Raw genomic sequence first — 23,782 nt, forward strand, 5'->3', positions numbered from 1 at the left:
GGTCTGGAAAAAAACACCTGTGGAATGAGTAAGGGCTGGCCACCTCCTAAAACAGGACAAAAGATTAGGCTTGCCTAGATCCTTAGCCTGACTGCTTCTCCTCCTGCCTTTCTAGTGGCGGTATTATGGGATGGAAACACTTGGTGGGTGCAGTGGGCATAAAGATAAGTTAGTGTGTTTTTATCCCCTAGGAGCTGAGTCGAGAGTGGGAGAAAAATGCATAAATAATTACCAGGTAGGATGATTAAGCAATACACTGGAGGCAGGAACAGAAAAACACACCGTGGAAAAAAGATACCCACGGCGTGGATAGAGATATAAGATATGAGAAAGCGCTAGACACAGGCAGCCATCTGCACCCATGAAAATTGTATTATTGCTGACTCCTCCAGGGCCCACTTTAACGCTTCTTTCAACCAGAATGCCTGCGGAACTAGTTTTGTGGAAACGCAGGAGATAAAGATCTTTATTTGCAATGTCGAACTCCAGCAGAGTAACCCTTTCTTGCTTTCCACACGCGCAAAGCCGGGTTCTAAACCCTGCAGTTCGCGTTTCTCGGCTAACGAAAGAAACACGAGGAACTGCTTGCAGGTCCAGGGGATGAAGCCAAGAAAAGAAAAGCGAGGCCGAAAGGGCACAACCACCAAGTCTGCGGAGAAGCCAGGGCCGGTGGACCAGAGAAATGGGAAGGTCAGCCCTGCCCCAGCGTGCCCTGCGTAACCCGGGTTTCCTCAGCGATGCAAAGCCGGGGAACCTCCCTGGCGCCTGCGCCGCCGCGGCGAGACTCGGCGCCGTGGACATGGAGAAAGAGAAGGCGACGCACCTGCGCGAAGACCGCGACAACAGGCGAAGCCGCTCCAGTGCGGCTGCGCGGCGGCCCTGGCGTCGAGGGAAACCTCGGCGAGGAGCGCGCCGCGCGCCTGCGCGGAGAACTGCGTGGCGCGGCGGCGGGCAAGGGCCGTGCGGAGTGAGTGGCGCTGCGGGTGGGGCCGTCGGCGGCGCTGGTGAGCTTTGCGGAGTTGGGCGGTGCCGAGGAGGAGGTGGCGGCCTGGGTCTGACGCGGCCCTGTTCGTGGGGGCCCCTCTTGTTTATTTATTTATTTTCCGTGGGTGCCTCCGAGTGTGCGCGCGCTCTTGCTACCCGGCGGGGAGGGGGTGGGGGGAGGGCCCGGGAAAAGAGGGAGTTGGAGCCGGGGTCGAAACGCCGCGTGACTTGTAGGTGAGAGAACGCCGAGCCGTCGCCGAAGCCTCCGCCGCCGAGAAGCCCTTGTTCCCGCTGCCAGGAAGGAGAGTCTGTGCCGACAAGATGGCGGACGGGGAGTTGAACGTGGACAGCCTCATCACCCGGCTGCTGGAGGGTGAGTGCGCGCCGGGCCGCGACACGGAGGGAGGCTGGGCGTCGCCGCCGACCCCTAGTGTCCCACTCCGCCGCCGAAACGCGAGGGGACCCCTTTCCCTCCCCGAGACGAGTCTTTGAGAGCGCGGCGCGGCTGGCGGGGCGAGAAGGCTGCTGGACGCGGGGGAGCGGCCTCCGGGAGTGCGGTCAGGAGAGATCGGTGGAGAGGGGGCCGTCCCTGCGTACCCTTGGGGGCCAGGTGCACCGGCTGGAGGCTGTGCGGAGCGGGTCTGCGGGAGAGCCTTTCGGAAAGGCCGCCCGGCTCCGCGCGCCGTTGTTCTCGCCTCCGGTGACCCCTCCGAGGTGGGAGAGAGGATGCCTGCCGCCGGGCTTTGTGTCGGTGGAATCTGTTTCTTCTGTGTTCTCTTTGTGCGTTGCCCTTGGCTGCCTCCGTTTGTCGTTTCGGGAGTGAATTTTATATATATATATATGCCTGTCATTAATAGGACTGCTTCGTCTGCTCTGCGTTTTTACACGATACTGCAGAATGGATTCTTCTTAAAGAGAGGATAAAATTAGCGGGAATTTTTTCCGCCATTTGTTACTTGGCCTAAAAAAAATTTGTAAGGCAAAATATGTGATCAGGTTGAAGAGGCACGTAAGACATGAGAAGTATGGAGATGCGTTTGCTGAAGGCTTTTGCGTTTGATTTTAGCAGAGCTTAATTTCTGCACAAACTTAGTGAAGACCTATTTTTAAAACCTGCTTTATGTTCAAAAGGTATTTGCAAGTCTACGCAGCATTTGAACTTTCCGGGCCCTAGTGTTTTGATTGAATAGTTTTATGCTGGTGGGAAGGTAAGGGGGGAAAACGAAGAGGTGGACTAGCCAGGAGTTAAATGTTATTGATTCATTGCAGGATATTATTCAAAGTTAAATGCAGTCTTCTGCCAAACAGTTCCTCTACCCTAAAATTTGCGTCATCACTAATTGTTTTGTGAGTGTGTAGAAAAGCCTTTAAACATTTTTCAGCAATTTGGAGGCCTCTGTTAGCTGCCGTCCAAGGATTGTATATGTACTGTTTGCTTTCAGATTAACTGAAGATAATTGTTTGCTACCGTGAAGCAAAATATACTTATAATTGGAAAATCATCAAAGAAGATTGTGATGGGGAAGGGGTATTTCCTTTTTTTCAACGAATGTGTTGTTATCCAAAACACAAGTTTTTTGAGTACTGGTTGTGTAACTAGGGTATATTTGCTCCAGATGTGAAGGCCATCCAGCAGTCTTAAGACTGAAGCAAAAGTTTTACCAGGAACTCTTACTTTCCTTTTCCTTTACTATCAAGTTATTCCTGGGAGGCCCCCTGGTGCCTGCAGTCAGTGTTGACTACCTAAGACTTTGTGAACAGATGTGAACATCTTGCTGGTTCTTCGAGAAATTTGCTTTGAAAAAATTTGTATTTTGTAACTGTTCTATGAGGGAAATACAGTTAATTTAAAAATGTGTATGTCTTATTTACATTTGGGGAAGAATAGGCCTACTTTTTTTTTTTTTTTTTGAGACAGAGTCTCCCTCTGTGGCCCACGCTGGAGTGCTCTGTCGCCTAGGCTGGAGTGCAGTGGCACGATGTCGGCTCACTGCAACCTCTGCCTCCTGGGTTCGAGCGCTTCTTCCACCTCAGCCTCGTAGCTGGGATTACAGGTACCCCGCCATCATGCCCGGATAAATTTTTTTGTAATTTTGTAGAGACAGGGTTTCACCATTTTGGCCAGGCTGGTCTTGAACTCCTGACCTCGTGAGCCACCGTACCCTTCCCGTTTTTGTATGTTTTAAAACTTTGTTCGTAAATATAAATATTTTAAAAATGTATCTCAACTTCTTTATATTTTATTTAATTTTCCGTATATTTTATAGGCATAAAACAGATTTTTGTTTTAAAATGTTTGTATCCTCTTAAGTTAGATGCACCTTTTATGATTATAGGTATTTCAGAAACTTCATGAGTGGGTTGTGCAAGGTAACTGGAAAAAAAGACACTGGGAAAAATAGCCTAAGGGATTCCATTTGTTTTTGTGAATTCAAATTGAATAATTGATTTTGTACAATCTTTTTTCCATTTTGGGGGGTAAGAATTGTAGTCCAGACACATTTCTCTCTTAATTTAGCAAGCGTTAACATGTTGACCTCCTCCTTACCAGGCACCAGGAATCCAAAGATAAGACACAATCTCTTCACTCGAGGAGCTCCCAGTCTAAACAAGTGACTTTCAGGTTTTTTCAGCCTCCTCTCTGTCCTTTGCTCATCATAGGACAGAGAGTAGTATTCTATCAGTAGATTTTCATTATTTCTACATCCTACGGAAGCATATTTAGTTTGACAGTGCCCCCCCAGGGATTCTTAAATATTCTAGGTTTTTCACCTCCTTCCCAAATCTAGACCTGTTGAAAGACTTGTCCAAAGCAGACTTGAATTTTCTAGTAAATAATTATTTTTATTGATTTGCAGTAGCTTTGAAGGTAAAATAATAATTTTTAATCTTTAAAAAAAAATTGTCTCCCTGGATTTTCAATAATGTTACATTCGAGTTAATGGTATTTGGTAAAGCTGCCTAGCAAGAATAACTATGGTTAGTGTTTTGTTTTTTAGTGTCAAATGAAAGTATAAGTAAAAATTTGGCAGGAATTTCTTCTGCATTAGGGGAAAACATTCAGCAGGGCCTGATCTCATTAATGCTGATTGTAGCCCCACAACATATTCCTGATTGTTTTTTCTTTTTTACTATATTAAATCACCAATCAGCTATACACACTTTTGGTGACTACATTTTATGAGTTGCTTTTTGTTTTTCTTTTTTAGGTGGGCATATTATTGATAGAACTATTTTTTTTTTTTGAGATGGAATTTCACTCTTGTCACCCAGGCTGGAGTGCAGTGGGGTGATCTTGGCTTACTGCAGCCTCTGCCTGCCAGGTCCAAGCAATTCTCCTGCCTCAGCCTCCCAAGTAGCTGGGACTACAGTTGCACACCACCACACCTGGCTAGTTTTCTATTTTTAGTAGAGATGGGGTTTCACCATGCTGGCCAGTCTGGTCTTGAACTCCTGACCTCAAGTGATCCACCCACCTCGGCCTCCAAAATTACTGGAATTACAGGCATGAGCCACCTCGCCCAACCTTGATATTTTCAAAGAGCCTTTAGGACATATTAATACATGTCTGACACTTAATGTAAAACAGAAATATTGATTGTATTATTTGGATGCTGCATATTGTTTTGATATATTTTCTTGGATTAAGTTTTGCTTAGAACTAAAAACCAAAGACTTCTGCTTTATCCCCTGTAGTGACCCTGTTGGCCACATTCTTGTGCTTATCATAGTGTTTTGATCATTTAAATCGAAACTAGTTGTATGAGTATCCTGGAAAATCCAGTAAAAGCTTCTAGATGAGTGGTTCTCAAAGGAGTTAAGGGGGTGGAATGGGAATATAGCAGAATCACCTGGGGAACTTCAAACTGTAAGTGCTTAAGTTTATTTTGGAGGAAGTGAAGTGGAATGAGTAGAATCTAATGGGTTGGGGAGGTTAGTATGGAAAACTGCTGCAGGGTGAATAAGATAGTGCCAGCTCTGTTCCCAGCCACAGTCTTGATCCAGGTATTTAAAAACTGGGATGTACCAGTTGATTCATATCTATTGTTATGTATCATATATGTGGTAATATGAAACTATGTTTAGAATTTGCTTTCTGATTATGAAAGGACAGCATTCTTATTGTAGGAAACTTGTAAAATAGAGTTTAAAAGAAAAAAAAAGTCCCTTGTAATTCCACAATCCAGAGATAACCCTTGTTGAAATTTTGCTATATTTTTGTTTAAAGTATACTTAACATACTTTAGTGTAAAATTCACATAGTTTACATCATTAGAATATTATTTACATAGCTTTATGAGTTAGTTTTTTCATGTAGTATTACATCATGAACATTTTCCCTTGTCATTGAAATGTCTGCAAAAATACCCAAAAGCGATTTGCTGTGTGATAGAAAAGTTTTTCTTGAAGTATTTTTTAACATATTACCACAAAGCTGAACTAGACTATTACAGTATGAGTTGTGGAATATTAGCACTGTGTAAAGTTCCATAGCAAAATGTGATTGTGTTAAATTTTTGGCCCACTTACAGTTTTATGAAAATCTTGAGATGTGTTTGTACCTGTTTTTTTTTTTAAATTCATTTTTCACTTAACTTTGACCTGTCAGATGTCTGAATTTGTGACACTGCTGTGATCTTTTAGTGTCGATATTTCCCTTTTCTTTCTTGTGAAACATGTATAGTACTCATAAGATTTAGTTAGGCTGATAGACTGCACTTTTTTAAGTTTTCCTTTTCAAGGTAGGCTGAAACGCAGTGGCTTGATCATGGCTCACTGCAGTCTTGACCTCCTGGTCTCAAGCGATACTCCTGCCTCAGCCTCCCCAGTAGTTGGGACAACAGGCATGTGCCACCTCGCCTGGATAATTTTTTTTTATTTTGGTAGAGGTGGGGTTTCCCTATGTTGGTTGCCTAGGCTTGTCTTGAACTTCTGTGCTCAAGCAGTCCTTCAGCCTTGGCCTCCCAAAGTGTTGAGATTACAGGTGCAAGCTGCCGCGCCCAACTTTTAGTGTCCTTTTGAAGGTTGAAAAATAAATGAATGGATTTGAGAAGTGAAATAGGTTAATGAAAGCACATTAAAGCCCTCCGTTTTAAAATGACAGCTTTATCCAGATGTGATTCACATACCATACAGTTTGCCTGTTTATATGATTTTTAGTATATCACAGAGTTGTGCAGCCATCACGAAAGTGAACTTTATAACGTTTTCACACACACACACACCCCCCAAAAAACCCTCTTCCCAGTAACAGACACTTCTCATTTCTCTCCACTCTTTCCTGGCCCCCACCTATCTACTTTTTTTTTTTGGTCTCTTAGATTTACCTATTCTGTACATTTCATACAAATGAAATCATACAATATATTGTCTTTTGTGACTGGTTTCTTTTAATGTTTGTAATATTCATCTTTGTTGTAGTATATATCAGTACTTTATTCCTTTTATGGCTGAATAATATTCTATTGTATGTATATGCCACATTTTTAATCCATTCATCAGTTGATGGACATTTGAATTGTTTTCTTCTTTTGCTATTGTAAATACCTGTAGTGCTGCTGTCAACATTTGTGTACAAGTTTTTTTTGTGGGTATATGCTTTCAGTTTCCCTTGGGTATATAGCTGGGAGTGAAATTTCTAGGTTATGTAGTAACTCTATGTTTAACTTTTTGAGGAACTACCAGATTGTTTAAGGCCTCTTTACTATTGTTTAATTCTGACCGAGCAGTCTAAAGGCTAGGCAGTTTGAAGGAAGTGCCAGTTGTTCCTGACAACCTTGAGTTGTAGAGGAAGTGTTTTGTGTGGCTGCACAGCTAGACTTGATAGAAAAAAAAGCATGTTGGGGAATGGGGGAGATCACTCAAGGAATATTTTATCTCTCCTCTTGATTCTTCTGGATGACGTAGTAGAAGAGACATAAAGGTTGTGACATATTTTTGAACTGATTCAGAGATTAGGAATTTGTTTTCTCTGAATTAGTTCAGCAAGTAAGGGAGACTGACATTTTGAAGTAGTCCAGAGGTGTTTTTATTTTGCTATCTAAATGCAGACCTGGAGGTTTTCTGGTAAATATCTAAATCCAAGATAAAGACTCATTGGGATTTATACATTATTTAAATTGTGTCTAGAGATAAAGTTATGTTAAGATTCAGGATTAGTGGGGAAGATAGTTGCATCTAGTGGGTCTTTTTCTTTCTTATTCTCCACATTTCTTATTTTTAAAAGAGTATACATTCCAATGGCATGCATTTTTAACCTGTTTTTTAATTTTGGAGTCAGGGTCTGGCTCTGTCACCAGGTTGTAGTGCAGTGTCATGAACACGGCTCACTTGCAGCCTCAACCTTCTGGGCTCAAGTGATCCTCCTACCTCATCCTCCCAAGTAGCTGGGACCACAGGCATGTACCACTAACTAAAAAAAAAAAAAAAAAAATTGATAGACACAGAATCTCATTTTGTTGCCCAGGCTGATCTCAAACTCCTGGACTCAAGCAGTCCTTCCACCTTGGCTCCCACAGTTCTGGAATTACAGGTGCCTAGCTCCATTTTCAAACATTTCTAACAGAGGTAAAATAATACAGATATGAAGGAATGTTAAGATATTTAGAATTATTTACTAAAATTGTTACTTATTTCTAAAAGGTTATTCTGAAATCTTGGTAGCATATAGGGAGGCAAGGGCAAGAAATGGTTTGCAAATGTCAATAGATGTAGCAGTGGTGTGGTAGATGGGGATTCCCAGGCGAGTCTTCTAGGATTTGTGATTGGATGCAAATTTATGCCCTTAGGTAGCAGCCACTGCTTCTAGCAGCTTTAAATAGCCATATCAAGGCTTATTCAAGTATGAACAACCAGTAGCCAGTTTTTTCCTGATTTAATACAGGAAATCAGTCCTTGGTATTTGTCATACAGTAGGAAAAAGGGAAGGGATGGTTGTCCTTTATTCTGCCTCTGCACTCTTCACATATAGAGCACAGTGATTTATGAGAGTATATATAACCTTCAGGAAAATCACTGGCCTCAGAACCCTCCCTTCCCAAATTTACCTGCATCTGTGCAAAGACAAGTGGAGATACTGATGCTATATGCACATCTTTGGTTTTTTATGCATGCCCACACTTGCATAATTAGAAGGTTTTAACGTAGCATATTTCACCATAAAGGAATTTTATTCCAAGAATGTTAATCAGAATATCCCTGAGCAACAGAAGTTCCTGTCTAGTCACTTACAAGGTGACCAAAACACTTTCTTGCTTTGAGTATAGTCATATGCTGCATCAAATGATGTTTGGGTCAACAGTGGACTTCATGTAAGATAGTGGTCCTGTAAAATTGGAATGGAGCTGAAAAATTCCTGTCACTTAGTGACATCATAGTCATAATGTCACAGTGCAACACATTACTCACGTGTTGGTAATGCTGGTGTAAACCTACTGCACTGCCAGTTGGGTAAAAGTATAACACAGGCCAGGCACAGGGGCTCATGCCTGTAATCCCAGCATTTTGGGAAGCCAAGCCAGGCGGATCACTTGAGGTCAGCAGTTCGAGACCAGCCTGGCCAACATGGTAAAACCCTGTTCTCTACTAAAAATACAAAAATTAGCTGGCCTTGATGGCATGTGTCTGTAATCCCAGCTACTTAGGAGGCTGAGGCAGAAGAATCACTTGAACCTGGGAGGTTGCAGTGAGCTGAGATTGCACCACTGCTCTCTAGTCTGGGTGACAGAGCAAGACTCCATCTCAAAAAAAAAAAAAGTGTAACACACAATTATATAGAGTACATAATACTTGATACTGGTAATAAACAGCTATGTTGTGTATTTACTATGTATTTTTTAAATCATTGGAATGTATTCTTGTTTTTAAAAACTGGTTAACTTAAAACTGCTTCAGGCAGGTCCTTCAGGTGGCATTCCAAAAAAAAAAGTGTTGGTATACTGGGAGATGATGGATCCATGCATGTTACTGCCCCTGAAGACCTTCCAGTGAAGATGTGGAGGTAAAAGATAGTCATATTGATGATTCTGACTGTGTAGGCCTAGGCTAATGTGTATGTATATGTCTTTTTTTTTTTCTAACAGAAAAAAGTTTAAAAGTAAAAAATATTTTTAAAAATAGGAAAAGGCTTATTGGGTAAGGACAGAAAGAAACTTTTTTTTTGTACGGCTTTATGTCTTTGTTTTTTAAGCTAATTGTTACTATAAAAGTCAAAACATTTGGCCGGGCGCGGTGGCTCACGCCTGTAATCCCAGCACTTTGGGAGGCCGAGGCGGGTGGATCACAAGGTCAAGAGATCGAGACCATTCTGGTCAACATGGTGAAACCCCGTCTCTACTAATACAAAAAATTAGCTGGGCATGGTGGCGCGTGCCTGTAATCCCAGCTACTCAGGAGGCTGAGGCGGGAGAATTGCCTGAACCCAGGAGGCGGAGGTTGCAGTGAGCCGAGATCGCGCCATTGCACTCCAGCCTGGGGAACAAGAGCGAAACTCCGTCTCAAAAAAAAAAAAAAGTCAAAACATTTAAAAAAATTTTAAGTTTATAAAGTAAAAGTTAGCAGTAAGCAAAGGTTGATTTACTATTGAAGAAAGAAAAATTTTATCTTCATTACTGTATGTATACTGTACCTTTTCTATGTTTAGACATACAAGCACCCATTGTGTTACAGTAGCCTACAGTATTCAGTACAGTAACATACCGTGCAGCATGCTTTTAGCCTAAGAGCAATAGACCATACCATCTGAGTTTGTATAAGTCCAGTCTATGATGTTTGCACAATAGCAAAATCACCTAACCCTGCATCTCTCAGGAAGTATCCCTTTGGTGCGTGACTGTACTTGGTCTGACACCATTTTAACCTTCCCCCTAATCCTACCTCTCATTCCCCAGATTTGGAGAAATCAAAAGCTAACTTAGGTTAGGGATATCGGATATTACATAGCTTTCACTAATGTCATATCTAACAGTTGTAATAGCTTATTTTAAAACTTTTCACAGTAAATCAAGAAGGAATCTTTATAGGTACTTGTATGTTTCATCTATATGGTTTGAATTGAGCCTTTTATTTGAATTAAAGACCAGACTTTTTTTTTGGAGACAGAGTCTCGCAGTGACACAATCTTGGCTCACTCAGCCTCTGCCCCTCAAGTTCCAGCAATTCTCCTGCCTCAGCCTTGAGTAGCTGGGATTACAGGTGCACACCACCATGCCTGGCTAATTTTTGTATTTTTAGTAAAGACAGGGTTTCACCATGTTGGCCAGGCTGGTCTCAAACTCCTGACCTCAGGTCATCCATCTGTAGAGACGGGGTTTCACCATGTTGGCGAGAATGGTCCACACTGTTGACCTCTGCCTCAGCCTCCCAGAGTGCTGGGATTATATGTGTGAGCCACCACCCCCGGCCAAGACTGGACTTCTGAGGGAGAAACCTGCAAACCTGTCAGTGAGAAAAAGTGAGGTCTAATTTTAGATAATATCAGAAAGGGATAGCTTTGTGAATTTCAGACCCCCAACTACTAGAATTATGTGAATCCTGAATGATAATCAGATGTTTACTCAGTTAAGTGTTTACTCAAGAAATACTAGTAAGTATTGCTACATTGGGATGCCATCTTATATAATGATTAAGGACACAGATTCTGGGTATATTTCAGCTTTGCCCCAGTTTCTTCTTCATATGTGATAGTAAGTGCCTTCAAACAATTCTTGGCACATTAAAGGTCAGAAAATGTTAGCCGTCATTGTTGCTTAGTACAAACCTGAGCTAGGAAATATGTAACAGAGAGCTCTTTGTGCCACTTAGCCCTGGAACTTCCCCATACTAATTTTGAGAAGGCTTGTGAGTATATAAGTATGTATAACAGTCTCTTTATTCCCATTATCCAGAGTTTATAATCTGGTTTGACATACCAGTGCTGAGAGGGAAAGGTACTTCTAGGTAGGATAAAATGGTGAAAAGTGATTTTAGTGCTGTTGTATCTTACTTTTGGCTAGGAACTATAGGGCAGTGTATCTTACACTTTTGAGTCTTGAAACCCGCTTCCACTCAGATTCTCTCTATATATAAAGAATTGAAAATGAGCTTTTATTTATGTGAGGTATTTAACAATATTGCATTAGAAGTTAAAACTGAGCATTTTAAAATTTCTGTTTTCAGCTGGGCGTGGTGGCTCACAGCTGTAATCCCAGCACTTTAGCAGGCTGAGGCAGGTGGATTACTTGAGGCCAGGAGTTCGAGACCAGCCTGGGCAACATGGTGAAACCCCATCTCTACTAAAAATATAAAAACAGTTATCTGGGCATGGTGTTACATGCCTCTATTCCCAGCTGCTCTGGAGGCCGAGGCACAAGAATTGCTTGAACCCAGGAGGCAGAGGTTGCATTGAGCAGCGAGTGCACCACTACACTCCAGGCAACAGAGTGAGACTCCGTCTCAAAATAAATAAATAAATAATAAAATTTCTGTTCTTTATTTAAAGTAGCAACCTACTACATTTTAGCATAAATGTTTTTTTGTGAAAATAACTTTTCTGAAGCAAAAATATGAGAAGAGTGCCACCATTTTACATAAATCTGATGTCTTTTTAACAGAGGACAAGTGAATTCGCATCTCTGTTTTGTTTCAGTCTGTTTTGATACATTGCTTTGGTTGAATATGAAGAAAACCTGTATTTATACAGATATGTATTTAGAAAAGAGGAGTATTTTAATAGTTCTTTTAGATAATTGTGTGTTTTCTCTGATGTTTACACTAAAAATCAGCAAGTGGTGGTTTTTTAAAGGTTAATTTTAAAAGAGATGTGGAATCTGAAATTATATCCATGAATTTTTTTTTGGTCTCACATTAAAATCCATTGATCTTTCTTGTACTTTAAATGGCTCTTACATGTGACTTTATAATATATGTTGTTCATTTGGATACTACTGATTCAGCTGAATTACACAGCTGTCCAGATGTTGAAACAGCTTATTATGTAATACAGTATCCAGAAATGACATTTGTTAATGTTACAAGATCTCATCAGAAGAGTCCTTAATTATGGAGAAGCTGTCAGATTCATGGTGCTGATTACAAGGTTTCTAGAATTTTAGTTTGTAGCTTGAAAGCTTGAATTCTGTCATTGGTAACAAGTACTGTCAGTTGTTTTCCTTGAAATGACAGGCACACTTTGTTCATTTTCAGGAGTATCTGTTAAATACCTAAGTCTGAATAATCATAGTTTGCCAGTTGTACTTCCCAGTAGAAGTGTTTAATGAAAAAAAGTGTCTAGGTCAGCTTGGAACTAAAACAGTCACGGGAGTGCTTTCCTTTGCGACAACCATTGTACTTTGGGATACAGCAGGAGTGCTTTATGGGCATTTTCCATTTTATCATATAGATTATTAAAGAGATGTATTCAAAGATTGAAGTTTCATAAAATTGATCATTTTTACTGCTTTGCCAAAGGGCATAAATGAAGCTGCCTTTTTTGTGTTTCACTGCATGTATGTTTCAGTGAACAACACGGTGACCACCAGTGGGGTTTGGTACCACTGACTTGATATGTACGACACTAAGTTTCACCCATCCTTGCTTTTGTACTATCAAAGTAGATGTCAGTGCAGTGAAAAAAAGTCCTTTATTCCTGAAATGTCTAGCTCTCACCTATTTATGTTGCTTTTCTTCTTCACTCTTTTTTCATTACACTTGCTATTTGTTTACCAGTGTACCTGAAATGAATTTTTACTTATGCTTTGTGAATTCATTAAAGCCATGGACCTTCTAAGAAAAATATTTTTATATATACACAATATTACAGACAATTTCTGGTATTATACAGAGCCGCTAAAGGCCATTTTGGGCTCTTGAGTCCACATTAATTATTATTATTTTTTTTTTTTGAGATGGAGTCTCACTCTGTCACCCAGGCTGGAGTGCAGTGGCATGATCTCAGCTCACTGCAACCTTCACCTCCTGGGTTTAAGCGATTCTCCTGCCTCAGCGTCCTGAGTAGCTGGGATTACAAGTGTGCACCACCACACATGGCTAATTTTTGTATTTTTAGTAGAGATGGGGTCTCACCATGTTGGTCAGGCTGGACTTGAACTCCCGACCTCGAGATCCGCTGACTTCAGCCTCCCAAAGTGCTGGGATTATAGGCATGAACCACCATGTCCAGCTCACATTAATTACTCTTAACAGTCAGGCCTAAGATGAGAGGCAAGTATTGGCAGCTGCCTAATTCACTTAAAACCAAAACTCCATATTTTAGCCAATTGTAGAATTTTAATATTTCTGCCTTTTTGTTGCTTAAAAGCAGGCTTTTGTGCTCAATGTGGAGAAAATGCAAGGGAAAAATTAGGATGTCGAGATTTAACTGCCATTAATTAGTATGTAATCTTGTGGGTGGGGGTTGAGTGAGAGTTAGAATACCAGTGGTCAGTGAAGATTACTAAGATTTTATGAGGCCGAGGCAGATGGATCCCTTGAGCTTAGGAGTTTGAGACCAGCCTGGGCAGCATGGCAAAACCGTGTCTCTAATAAAAATACAAAAAAAATAGCTGGGCATGGTGGTGCACACCTGTAATCCCACCTACCTAATAGGTTGAGGCAGGAGACTCACTTGAAGCCAGAAGGTGGAGGTTTCCGTGAGCCAAGATTGTGCCATTGCATTTCAGCCTGGCCGACAGAGTGAGACCCTGTCTCAAAAAAAAAAAAAAAAATTCATGAGACACCATGCATAGGTGTTGGAATTAGTGCATTTTTCTTGCCATCCTGTTTTAGAGAAGGCAGTTATAAGTAAGAACTTTCCGGAGAAAGTAGCAGAAGTTTAGTGAAAAATAAAATTTAGTATACACGCAACACACGGATAGACACGTGTATCACATCCCTTGGTTATGTGCATAGAAAAGACAAACCTGCATTGGAAAAATTTTTACACTGATGCAAAATGTGAAATATAATGGTTGAGTAAAGAACAGAATTCTTTTGGGAGAGGATTCACATTTTACTTAATTGAAATTCAAAGTTAGTGTTCTTTGTCATCAAAATTGATTGCAAGTGTTCATCTCTTGATGCTGATCTGTAGTGAGATTCTATGTATTTCATCTTAGAAGATGTCTTTTTAAAAACACAGATAGGGATATACTGTATATTCATTGCTTGGAAAGCATTTATAGAATTCTCCTGATATTTGCCTTTTAGCATGTCATTACACTGCAGATTAATCACTTCCAATAGAGGGTTAGATGGAAGCTCCTCAGCTGCACAGTTAAATGGATTTTGATACATGGAAATTTTTTTTGCACTTGAGTCAAGGTTTGAAGAATGCTAGTTTGAGTTTGAAAAATATGTCTGCTTCAAAATTGTGTGGGAAAGAAGATCTCACTTGTTTTAACTTGACAGCACGAGTTATGTATAAAGCAGCTTGCTGAGGTACAGTGGCTCGTGCCTTTAATCCCAGCACTTTGGGAGGCCGAGGCTCCCAAAGGAGGAGCATCACTTGAGCTCAGGAGTTTCAGACCTGCCTGGGCAACATAGTGAGACCTTGTCTTTACAAACAAATTAAATTAGCCAGGCATGGTAGCACATTCCTATAGTCCCAGCTACTTGGGAGGCTGACATGGGAGGATGTCTTGAGCCAGTAGGCTGCAGTGAGTCTGATTACACCACTGCACTCCAGCCTGGGCAGTAGAGCAAGACCTCATCTCAAAAAGTAAAAAATAAAGCAGTTTGCTTTAATTCAAACAGTATTAGTTGTCAGAATAACTTACCATAATGTGTTTCTCATATATATATATTTTTTGCCTTATAATTTTAGGTTGAATTTGTTAGAAAACATTCAGGGAGCTTTCATTCTGTTTTATAGAATGGAGGCTACCTCGAATTAAAAGGGAAAAAAATTACTTAGATTTGCAGCAAAATCTTAATTTCTAAAACACTTCTGTGTTTAGTGATAGTGATTGAGGGTGGTGGTTCTTGTTTAGAAAAAATTCAGTTATCAGCCCTGAACACAAATAAATTACAATAAAGTTGTCACTGCTAAGCCATCAACATCCTGTGTGGTTGGCCAAATTAGGATATTCAGCTTTTATTACTAACAAATATTCATGAAACTTATAGTGGTTAAGTTCATGAGAGCAAATGAAGTTGAGCGTTGATGCTTCTGGTTCTGTAATACCTGATTAAGATATTTTTCCACACAGAACTGCACCAGACTTCAAACACCATACATTTTCACAGATTTTGTAAAATAGTCCAGCTAAGTATTTTTCTACTTTACCATAATCAGTTGTGACATATCTTAGCAGATTCCACTTTAGGTTTTACTAAAATTCTCAGCTGCTTTGGAAATAAATTCTTGTCTGTAGTTGTTCCACATAGATTTTTTACAGAGGGTAACTTTTAAGTCACTTCAAATCAGGATTGGCTCCCCAAATAACAAGTATTGGTAACACCTGTCTTCAAGAGCCAAGGAAAAACCACTCAAAACCATTTGTGTGTGTGTGTGTGTCTGTGTGTGTGTGTGTGTGTATACACACAAATATATATATATTTGTCCCTGAGTGCAGTGACACAGTCTCAGCTCACTGCAGCCTCCGCCTCCGGGGTTCAAGCAATTCTTCTGCCTCAGTCTCCCAAATAGCTGGGACTACAGGTGTACACCACCACACCCAGCTGATTTTTGTATTTTTAGTAGAGATGGGGTTTCACCATGTTAGCCAGGATGGTCTCAATCTCTTGACTTTGTGATCAACCCACTTCTGCCTCCCAAAGTGCTGAGATTACAGGCGTCAGCCACCACACCTAGCCTGTCTTGTTTTTTAATTGCTTACTAATTTTGCTCCCAATGTCCTCAACTCTTCAAGCACTGTTTTTACAGTAAGGCTAATTGCCTTTAAAAGCTTATTGTCTCAAGACATGGTTCTTCAGCTTTTCCAGTCAGATACAATTTAATTAACCCACCATTGATAAATGGCTTAACTTGGTTAACTAATGGGCCACTTGGAAACTTCAATTGCAGACTCATTTTTATTTTTGTAAAGAAATTCTGCTGTGATGAGATTTTATTTTAATTTTTTAAAAACTTTCCTCACCATTGCTTTACTATGAATTGGGATTGCTGTGATGAGTGCTTAATCTGGTGACATCAGTATATATTGTGGGTTTTTTTTAGCACAGCTACATAATGACCACAGTGCCTTAGCACGCAATTAAATAAAAATAATCCACACTTTATTGTGTCTTAAAAACATAACATTCAAAGTCCACTTTTCTTGCTTTTGACATGATGAGAATGCACTGGTAATAAAAGTAAATAAAATGTTGCAGTACAGCAGTAATCATGATGCTGCCAGGTTGTAACTGCATCTCTGTAATTTGTGACGCACCAAAAAGCAGTGTGAAGTGATGAGAGTACCGTATGTGGTCTATCACAACTGCTCAGCTCTGCCATTGTAGCATGAGTGTCCAGTGATAAATAAGTGACTATGCTCCAGTAAAACTTTATGGCCACTAAAATTTGAGTTTCATGTTATTTTTATATGTCACAAAGGATTCTTTTGTTTTGCTTTTTTTCAATCATTTAAAAAAATGTAAAAAATTATTCTTAGTGGCATTGGACTAGATTTGACCCTTTGGCCTTACTCTGCTGAATACTGATGTAATTTTTCTGCCTTTCTTAATGTAAACATGATTGTAGAAAGATTACCTTACTGGTAGTCAGGAAACCTTGGTGCTCCCACCAAATTTGGTTCTGTGACTGATTAAGTCACGTGAAATAAATTGGGGTTAGGAGCCATGGTGTCTAGTCCTTGACAAATCATTCCTCAAATTTTTTAATGCGATCTGAATTTCTAGTGTATGCACAGTCACATTTTGTGTGCCTCTCAGCAGCCATTGATTGCATTGTCAAAGAGGCAACCAACACAGAAAATTGTTGAGGAGGTTTCACCTTTGACAGAAGGGAAGCATATAGTTTGAGTCACCCTGGCTTTTTCCTTGAAGGCATTACCTAGTTGTGTCATAAGGGAAGTAGATCCCAAACAAAAAGTCATTGACAGACTTCAGAGGTACACATATGCAAAAGAAGAAACAGCAGAAAACAGTAGCTAAGAAGCTAAAGATCTGAGCAGACATTTCAGTATCTATCTAGTACCAGAGAGGCAAAAATGGAAGTTCAAATCCTTCCTGCCAAGTTAGAGGAGCCTTATTCCACCCTGAGTTTTCCATTGTGACGCCATCATGACCACTCCTAAGACTGAAGACAGAACTAAAACAGACCAGATCTCAGGAAAATGTGTTAACTGTTGTGCTGCTGCTAAAAGGAAAGAACCTTCTTTGGAGGAAGGTGTTATCTAAAACTTTAGAGTTTTTTGTCCATAATTCAGGATTTCATTCGCCAAAATAGGATATGCTGTTTTGGACAAGTTAATGAAACTGAATTGACCAAAAACCAAATAGAAATGAGTTCAGTAGAAGTTATCTAGTGCTGACAGAAAAAAAAAAGGAAAATACAGAAGATAGCATGAGAGACTAACGTATTGCTGATTGACAGTGGAAAGTTCTATCATGTATAAGAATCTCAGAAAGAGAGGAGATAGATAATACAATGGGATAGAAATATTGACTAATAATTATCCAAAACAGAGAAAGATACCAAAGCACAGATTGAAGAAGCTGTGTGATTCCAAGCAGAATAAATACAAAGAAAACCATATTGAATATAATTGCTAAAAATCCAAGAGAAAGAGAAAATCTTAAATTCTGCCAGAAGAAGAAAGTCATTAGCTTCAGGGAACAATAATAAGAATGATGGCTGATCTATCACCTGAAACTTTGGAAGACAGAAGAAAATAGAATGGCATTCTCTTCAAAGCACTGAAAGAAAAAAAATGACAACCTAGAATCCCTCCCTCCCTTCCGTTCTTTCGTCCTCCCGTCCCTCCATCTTTCTGTCCTTCCTTTCACGGAGTTTTACTCTTGTTGTCCACTCTGGAGTATAATGGCGCAATCTCAGCTCACTCCAACCTCCACCTCCCAGATTCAAGCGATTCTCCTGCCTCAGCCTCCCGAGTAGCTGGGATTACAGGCATGCACCACCATGCCCCACAAATTTTTTGTATTTTTAGTAGAGACGGGGTTTCTCCATGTTGGTCAGGCTGGTGTAGAGTTCTAAATCTGGTGAGCATATCGTTCAATAGTAAAGTAAAATAAAGACAAACTAAAGCTGAGAAAATATATTGCTGATAAGCTGGCACTAGAAAATATTAAAACAAGATCTTCATGTTGAAAGAAAAGAACAGATAAAAGCAAAGAACTGCAGAAAAAAATGAACAATAGCAAAGCTAAATGTTAATAAATACAAATTAACTGTTTAGTAATTGTGGCTTGTGGGATTTAAAATATGTGAAAACAAAAATATGACAACTGTAGAATAAAAGGCTGGAGGATAATAATCAGTCAAAAGTGTGTTTGTAATCTCTAGAGCAACCTCGAAATGAAAAAAGAATATATAACTAAAAGCTAATAGAGGAGAAAATAGAATAGTAAAAAAATAATTGATTACTCCAAAGAAATTCAGGGAAAGAGAAAGGAATGAAGAACAAATGGGACAAACAGAACAAATGGCAGAATGGTAGACTTAAACCCAACTTAATCAATGATTATATTAAATGTGAAAGGAGCAAACATTGAAATTAATGCAAAGCTCAGAAGACCTAACTATTATAGATACTGTTTACAAGGGATGTATTTTAAATCTAAGGACACAAATGAGGAAATTTTAAAAAGGGGGTTAGGGGGAGAAATTATCATTGACACATTCAGCAAATGAAGTCCAACGTGGCTGTATTTACGTTGGAAAAAGCTCTACAACCAGAAATAACACTAGAGGTAAAGAAGGGCATTGTATAAGGCTAAAAGGATAGATTTAACGGGAAAATATCTTATATTTGTATATATCTAATAATCTAGGTCTAAAACAAAAAGGAAGGGTTGACAGGTATTATAAAAAGTTTAAAAATAGACAAAACCACAACCATAGTAGATCAATGTCCCTCTCTCAGTAACTAGCGGAACAAACAGGGAAAAAAAATCAGCAAGAATAAAGATTTGAACCATACAGCCACCCTGGCAGACATAGAACACTTCACTCAATAATTGCAAGATATATATGCTTTTCAAATACGTATGAAACATTTACTGAAATATATCATGTACTATACCATAAAGCAGAGCTCAGTAAATTTGAAAGAAATGAAATCACAGATGTCAACCAAAATCAACTTAGTGAAAAATGTGAAAGACTGCCATACTAAAGATTGTAGGACATTGCTGAGAGAAATAAAAGGAGAGATACCATATTCATGGATTGGAAGACTTGAAATTGTTAATATGTCAATTCTCTCTAGACTTACCTACTTATTCTCCACCTCCTCCCCCTGCTTTTTTTCCCCTCTCTTCCTTGAGATGGAGTTTCACTCCTGTTGCCCAGGCTGCAGTGCAATGGCATGATCTCGGCTCACTGCAACCTCTGCCTCCTGGGTTCACGTGATTCTCCTGCCTCAGCCTCCCAAGTAGGTGGGATTACAGGTGCCCGCCATCACACCCAGCTAATTTTTGTATTTTTAGCAGAGATGGGTTTTCACCATGTTTCCAGGCTGGTCTCAAAACTCCTGACCTCTGGTGATCGATCCACCTGCCTCAGCCTCTCAAAGTGCTGGAATTACAGGTGTGAGCTACCATACTTGGTCTTATTCCCAATTTAAAACCTCACAAGTTTGGGGACGGAGGGGATAGATACAAGCCAATTTTAAAACATTCTTGAAAAAGGAAAATCTAAAGAACAAAATTGGGATATTTATATTACCAGATACTGAGACTTTATAAAAATCTACAATAATTAAGATACTGTGGTATTGATGCCAAAATAGACAAATGGGTAATTGGCTGTATAGTGGCTAGAAACAGACCTGTTCCTGTATGGTCACCTGATTTTTCTACAAAGCTGCCATTGCAGTTCAGTGGGGAAGAGGATAATCTTTATGAAAAATGATGCTAAATCAATTGGATGTCTGCTTGGATAAAAACCTTGACCTTTACATCAAACCATACACAAAATTAATTTGAGATGGGTTATAGAATCAAGTGAGCTAAAACAGTAAAACATCTGGAAGGAAATATAAAAAAATAGCTTTAGAGAAGACAAAGATTGCTTAAATAAGATGCGAAAAGCCCTAAACCAAAAAATTGACTAAGTTAAGGTTTTTTTTCGGATTTAAATTCATTAAAGCACTTCTGTTTATCAAAAAGTTGCATTAGGAGATGGAAAAAGACAGTCCAGTTTTAAAGAATGAACAAAAGACTTAAAATGAACTTTACGAAAAAAATTAAAAAGATACATAAATGGTCTCTTAAGCACATGAAAAAGATACTCAATGACCAGGCGCAGTGGCTCACTCCTGTAATCCCAGCACTTTGGGAGGCCAAGGCGGGTGGATTACTTGAGGTTAGGAGTTTGAGATCAGCCTGAGCAACATGGTGAAACCTGTCTCTACAAAAATACAAAAATTAGCTGGGTGTGGCGGTGTGTGCCTGTAATCCTGGCTACTCAAGAGGCAGAAGAATTGCTTGAACCTGGGAGGTGGAGGTAGCAGTGAGCCATGATCGTGCCACTGTACTCTACCCTGGGCAACACAGCGAGACTGCATCACAAAAAAAAAAAGCTACTCAACAACCTTAGTCCTCACGGAAATCAAATTAAACCCAGTGAATACCACTATACACCCAACAAAATGACTAAAAGTAAGAATACTGATAATTTGCAGTTTTAGTAAAGAGGTAGAGCAACAGTGTTAGGAGGATTATGAATTGGTATAGACATTTTGGGTAACTGATGGTATCTACTTCTTAATAAAATAAGCCTTCTCTGTGACCCAAGCAGTTCTGCTTTGTTATATACCTAAGATAAATATGTGCATGGATATACATAGCATTTGTAATAACCCCAAACTGAAATAATCCAAATAGAGTAGTAAAGATATTGTCATATATTCATACAGTGGAATACAGGTTGAATATTTCTTATGCAAAATGCTTGGGACCCCAAGTGTTTGGATTTGGGATTATTTATTTATTTATTTTTTAAGTGCTACTGCAGCTCAGATGGATTTGGGATTTTTTCAGATCTTTGAATGTGCGTTATACTTACCAGTTAAGCATCGCTAATCCTATAATCCGAAATGTTCCAATGAGTATTTTCTTTGAGCATCATATTAGCACTAAAAAAGTTTTGGATTTTGGAGCATTTTGGATTTCAGATTAGGGATATTCAACCTGTATTTCAAATGACTGTTAAACACTATAAATGGACTTATCTCACAGATGCAATAATGAGCAAAAGAGCATTACTCTGTTTCTTTTTATCTAAAAGTCAAATTAAAAAACACATCAATATATACTGATAGCAGTAAGAATAGTAACCTCAGGCATTACTGTCATTGGTTAGGACACAGGGAATCTTCAGGATTGCAGGAAGCATTCTGTATCTTGATCTGGATGATGGTTACTCAGGTATATATAGATAGTTAAAAATGCATTGAGTTACACCCATAAAGTTAGTATACTATATGTATGTAATGTGTTAAAATATTTTCTAAACAGTAATAAGTATGGTAGATATTTGCTATAATGGGATTTTATCTGGTCTGAAATTACTACATGCAGAAAATTTCTAGGAAATTTTTGATCAAGAAATTTTACATGGTGAAAAGGAAAAAGTACTGGCCTTTGAGTTAGAAGACTGGTTCTGAATCCATCTCTGCTGCTTCTCACTCCCTCCAGTCTTATCAAACCTGGGCACTGTGATCTTGTGTGAGTTATTTAATCTCTGTCATTGTACAGTGGAGATAATAACTTCCCTTTTCAGTTCCTGAAGTGTGAAAAGAATTAAATGAAATGATTGATGTGAAGGTGCTTTGCACCTAATGAAGTATGCTGATTTATAGTATCTTTATAATCCAGCAAGGTTCATATATCCAAACACTGGAAACCCTCCTGGATGTTGGGATAGCAGTCTAGTCGCCCTGTGTAACAGGTTGCCTGGATGATTTCTTCCTTTTTTCAGATGATTGAGAAATTTGAAGTGCTCTTAGAAATCTTAAGAGTACATAAAGGAGCAGGACTTTTTTGGTTTTTTTCGAGACAGAGTCTCACTCTCTTGCCAGGCACCAGGCTGGAGTGCAGTGGCACAATCTTGGCTCACTGCAACCTCTGCCTCCCAGGTTCAAGCAATTCTCCTGCCTCAGCCTCCCGAGTAGCTGGGACTACAGGCGCACACCACCACGCCCAGCTAATTTTTGTATTTTTAGTAGAGACGGAGTTTCACCATGTTGGCCAGGATAGTCTCGATCTCTTGAATTCGTGATCCGCCCTCCTTGGCTTCCCAAAGTGCTGGGATTACAGGTTTGAGCCACCGCGCCTGGCCAGGAGCAGGACTTTTGAATTGGAAGACACCGGCAGTTGGCCTGAGACATCTGCCTTATTCTGTCAAACCTTTGGCTAATTTATTTCTAATTTCTAAAACCCTTGTCAGAGTTGTAACCATTGGGCGAGCCTTTAGCTTCTGTAACTGCATTCATCAACTCTTAAGATGTGACTGATGATTAAATGCACTTTTTTTTTTAATTTTATTATTATTTTTTTTGAGACTCTTGTTAACCAGGCTGGAGTGCAATGGCGCGATCTCGGCTCACCGCAACCTCCGCCTCCTGGGTTCAGGCAATTCTCCTGCCTCAGCCTCCCAAGTAGCTGGGATTACAGGCACGCGCCACCATGCCCAGCTAATTTTTTGTATTTTTAGTAGAGACAGGGTTTCACCATGTTGACCAGGATGGTCTCGATCTCTTGACCTCGTGATCCACTCGCCTCGGCCTCCCAAAGTGCTGGGATTACAGGCGTGAGCCACCGCGCCCGGCCTAAATGCACTTTTATGTGCCACTAAGTTGGGGGACTGCCAATTATAATTGTAAGAAGCTTTTAATTGCAAGAGTCTCACAACTTCAGAGATATTAATTAAGGGAGAAATGTGCATCCTACAGTCAGTGAAATATAAAGTTTCTGTGCAGTGTGTTTTTGTTTTGGTAAATTTTTAGTTTCTGTGGATTTGCATGACTTACAAGTTGAAACATTTTATAGCTCTGTAAAAATGTTCGAGTTACACAGTTACTCACTTGGGAAGTCAAAATTATACAGAGGAAGCAAAATAAATACTAGGCAAAATATTCATCACTTTCATTTGGCTATTTTAAATGGACACGCTGAAGTGACTCACATTAGTCTTTTGACTTGGTAATGATTGCCATCAAATTACAACTAAGTTTTGTTAATTCACTGTTTTTCTTGTCCATTGCTATTATTCCTAAACAAATAATACACAGTAACCTCACAAGCATTTGTTGAATGATTTAATACCGTTTGTAAGTAATTACTTTTAGCTGTGTGTTTGTTGTCCGAAGCCAGTATGAGACCTTTAATTCTTCCAAGGTGAATACTTTTTTTGTTTTTTTGAGGCAGTTTTGCTCTTGTCTCCCAGGCTGGAGTGCAGTGGCACGATCTCGGCTCACTGCAACCTCCACTCCTGGGTTCAAGCAATCCTCCTGACTTAGCCTCCCAAGTAGCTGGGATTACAGGCACCCACCACCATGCCCGGGTAGATATGTTGGCTAGGCTGGCCTCGAACTCCAGACCTCAGGTGATCTGCCCACCTCGGCCTTCCAAAGTGTTGGGATTACGGGTGTGAGCCCCAAGACCAGCCACATTT

At 39.9% G+C, this 23,782-nt stretch overlaps 1 protein-coding gene across 1 annotated transcript in view; it reads left to right on the forward strand.

Annotated features, from left to right (window-relative positions):
- Nucleotides 1-780: 780 nt before the first annotated feature.
- PPP1CB (protein phosphatase 1 catalytic subunit beta) overlaps nucleotides 781-23,782 on the forward strand; it is a 48,784-nt gene continuing 25,782 nt past the window's right edge. The window contains exons 1-2 of the mRNA XM_012475436.2: nucleotides 781-1,004; nucleotides 1,219-1,357. Coding sequence (XP_012330859.1) covers nucleotides 1,306-1,357 — 52 coding nt within the window. The 5' untranslated portion in view covers nucleotides 781-1,004; nucleotides 1,219-1,305. The remainder of the gene's footprint in view (nucleotides 1,005-1,218; nucleotides 1,358-23,782) is intronic.

The sequence above is a fragment of the Aotus nancymaae genome, unplaced genomic scaffold (genome assembly GCF_030222135.1).
Source record: "Aotus nancymaae isolate 86718 unplaced genomic scaffold, 86718_ANA_hifiasm-v0.15.2.pri h1tg000057l, whole genome shotgun sequence".
Lineage (NCBI taxonomy): Eukaryota > Metazoa > Chordata > Mammalia > Primates > Aotidae > Aotus > Aotus nancymaae.